Raw genomic sequence first — 3,332 nt, forward strand, 5'->3', positions numbered from 1 at the left:
AACGCCCCTCCCCCAAGTCCCTCCTCCCTACCTTTTATCTTAGCCTGCTGGACACACTTTCCTCATTCCTGAACAAGGGCTCATGCCCGAAATGTCGATTCTCCTGCTCCTTGGATGCTGCCTGACCTGCTGCGCTTTTCCAGCAACACATTTTCAGCTCGGATATGGACATAAGGCAGGTGGAAGAGATTAGTTGAATTAGGCGTCATGTTTGGCACAACATGGAGGGCTGAAGGGCCTGTTCCTGTGCTGTACTGTTCGATGTTCTAATTCCGATCTCTCTGAGTTCCAGCTCTCTGCCATGACAGGGCTTGTGGTCTGATTTTCCACGGATACTGTGGAGACCTGCAGCCATTTGTCACACAGGTGCTGGTGGGTTATGGGATTGTACTGTGCAGTCGTGCTGACCTGAGGGAGTGGTGCCATGTGATTGCTGTGTTACCATTCTCAGCAGCTGAAGGAGCATTCCCTTCAGCAGGAGCTGTCAGACACAGCCTCAGTTACTCCTACACCTGTCAGTTGCTTTGCAAACTTGTGTCTCCTCTTGGTCCCTGTGGGTTCGGCTTTTAAGCATCACTGTGATAGCTCTCTGTAATTGTCCCCATCCTTGTCACTATAATTAAGTCATACCTTTCCTGTTCCCACTATCACTGTGCTCCCTAGCCTTGTCCTTCACCGTCCTTGAAGTGACACTGAGCTGACAGTGAAAAGCTGGGTATAAATTACTAACAGATCAACATCCCACTGGCTGAAGCCATGTTCAGATGCCTGCACAGTACAGGAATACTATCAAGCAGAATGTCTGTTAACAGAGGCAGATATCTTCCCTGCACCCGTTACCGCCCCCACACCCAACACTGTTTTTTGAGACTGCTGTGACATTTCAGCTCTTTGCTCTGGCGAGACTAGCTTTCCCAGTGAGTGTGAACTGTGTCCGGGGATCACTCATTTTCCAGGAGAGGCAGGAATCAGGGAGGAATAAGGTCAACGTCCTGGTCCCTCTCACTGGACACAGAGCTCCACCTGCTATGTGTAACTGTGAGTGAATGTGGTAACCAGCCAGTTCCCCCACACTGTACTAAACTGGTTCTGATGGAGTGTTGCCAAACCAAGAGACCTTGGAGTGCGGGTACATAGTTCCTTGAAAGTGGAATTACAGGTAGACACGGTGGTGAAGAAGGTGTTTGGGATGCTTTCCTTCATTGGTCGTTGCACTGAGTAGAGGAGTTGGGAGGTAGTGTTGTGGCTATACAGGACGTTAGTTCGGCTACTTGTGGAATAGTGTGTGTAATTCTGGTTTCCCTGCTGTAGGAAGGATGTCATGAAACCTGAAAGGGTTCAGAAAAGATTTACAAAGATGTTGCTGGGAAAGGAGTATTTGAGTCAAAGGGAGAGACTGAACAGGCTGGGGCTGTTTTCCCTGGAGCGTCGGAGGATGAGGGGTGACCTTATAGAGGTTTATAAAATCATTAGGGGCATGGATAGGATAAATAGACAAAGTCTTTCCCTGGGGTCTGCAAATCCAGAACTAGAGGGCATAGGTTTAGGGTGAGAGGGGAAAGATATAAAAGAGACCTAAGGGGCAACTTTTTCACGCAGAGGGTGGTACGTGTATGGAATGAACTGCCAGAGGATGTGGTGGAGGCTGGTACAATTGCAACATTTAAAAGGCATTTGGATGGGTATATGAATAGGATGGGTTTGGAGGGATATGGGCCAGGTGCTGGCAAATGGGACCAGACTGGATTGGGATATCTGGTCAGCATGGACGGGTTGGACCGAAGGGTCTGTTTCCAGGCTGTACATCTCTATGACTCTATGATATTGCTGTTCATTTGCAGCTCATTTTGTAACTGCCTGGGTTAATCTCCACTAATCTATTAAATTGTTCACTCACTGTCAACAGTTTCCCAGCAAAAGTCTTGCTCCATCAGACGGTGCCACAAGATCATACAACATAGGAGGAGAAGAGCCAGGCCATTCAGCCCATTGAGTCTTTTCCACCATTCAAGGTGATCATGTGGGATCTAATAATCCTCTCCACTTTCCTGCTTTCTCTCTATAACCCTCAATTCGCCCCATTACTAATGAAAAATCTGTCCACCTCAGCCTTGACTACACGTATAGACCCAGGGTCTATGCTGAAGAATTCCACAGATTCACTCCCCCCCGGGAGGAGATGTTCCTTCTTAACTCTGTCTTAAATGGGAAACCTCTGACTCTGAGATACGTAATGTTTTCTGGTCACATGGAGAAACAACTTGTTTATATCTACCCTGTCAAACCTATTAAGAATCTTGAATGTATCAATATGGTCATCTATCATTCTTTTAAACTGAGGTAAATACAGGCCCAATCTACTCAACCTCTCCTCATAAGACACTCCCTCAATGCTATCAGTCAGGTGAGTGAACCTTCCCTGGACTGCCTCCAACACCAATGTATCTCTCCGTAGGGAAGGGGGCGCAATGATTGGCTGCTTTTCCTTCAAAGCACAGGTGTGTGTCGCTAGCATTTAAAACCTTTTCATTTTATTGTCTGTGAGATGTGGGTGTCAGCACTCTCTGCCCATCCACAACCTGTTCAGGAGTAGGCAAAGTCTCCCTGACCCCCCCCACCCCAGCAACCCTGCTCCGAGACAGAGACCCTCACACAAGATGCTTCAGTGAAAGGGGAGTTTGGAACGGGCATTCTGCACCAGACCCCCGCTTAACCAAGGATAGAATTCTTGCAACAATCCGGGAACAAACATTTACAGAAACACTTGCACTTGTTATGCAGCATGCCATGAGGGATACAACCAGGCCAGCAATGGTGCAGGATGTTCATTAGGGACACATCATTTTAACACATTAGGGTATTTCTGGTTAGGTGGGAGTAACGATTGTCCTGTCTATCACTCAGTGCATGCACTAGGAGTCCCTCTGGAGCTGGGGAGCACTTCACAAAGAGCTCAGCGTGCATGGGTGTGCAGATTACACAAAGGGACAAGAGGGGGCAGTGCAGAAGTGTACCTGGAGGTGATAGGTCTGAGGGAAAAGCCTGCAAAGGCATGCTTTAGCGTAAGTTAGGCTGGATAGTTGCATACTCGACAAGGTCTCCACCAGCGTGAATGGAAGTCCGAGGGCTGGCGTGTGAAGAGGCCAGAGCAGCCGTGTCAAGCTCAGCATATTGGATGTCATAGTCCTTGGCACCAGGAGTGGTCTAGAGTGACAGGAGGCAGAGAGAGAGGGAAACAGAGAGAGAGAGAGAGAGAGGGAGAGAGAGAGGGTGTGGAGAAGAGAGGGCGACAGACTGAGGGGGACAGAGAGTGGAGGTCAGAGAGTGAGGTA

General features: G+C 48.6%; 1 protein-coding gene across 1 annotated transcript in view; it reads right to left on the reverse strand.

Moving 5' to 3' along the window:
• LOC122540536 (nectin-1-like) overlaps positions 1-3,332 on the reverse strand; it is a 304,355-nt gene that overhangs the window by 6,399 nt on the left and 294,624 nt on the right. The window contains exon 11 of the mRNA XM_043676400.1: positions 3,015-3,204. Coding sequence (XP_043532335.1) covers positions 3,058-3,204 — 147 coding nt within the window. The 3' untranslated portion in view covers positions 3,015-3,057. The remainder of the gene's footprint in view (positions 1-3,014; positions 3,205-3,332) is intronic.

This window comes from Chiloscyllium plagiosum, chromosome 35 (genome assembly GCF_004010195.1).
Source record: "Chiloscyllium plagiosum isolate BGI_BamShark_2017 chromosome 35, ASM401019v2, whole genome shotgun sequence".
Classification (NCBI taxonomy): domain Eukaryota; kingdom Metazoa; phylum Chordata; class Chondrichthyes; order Orectolobiformes; family Hemiscylliidae; genus Chiloscyllium; species Chiloscyllium plagiosum.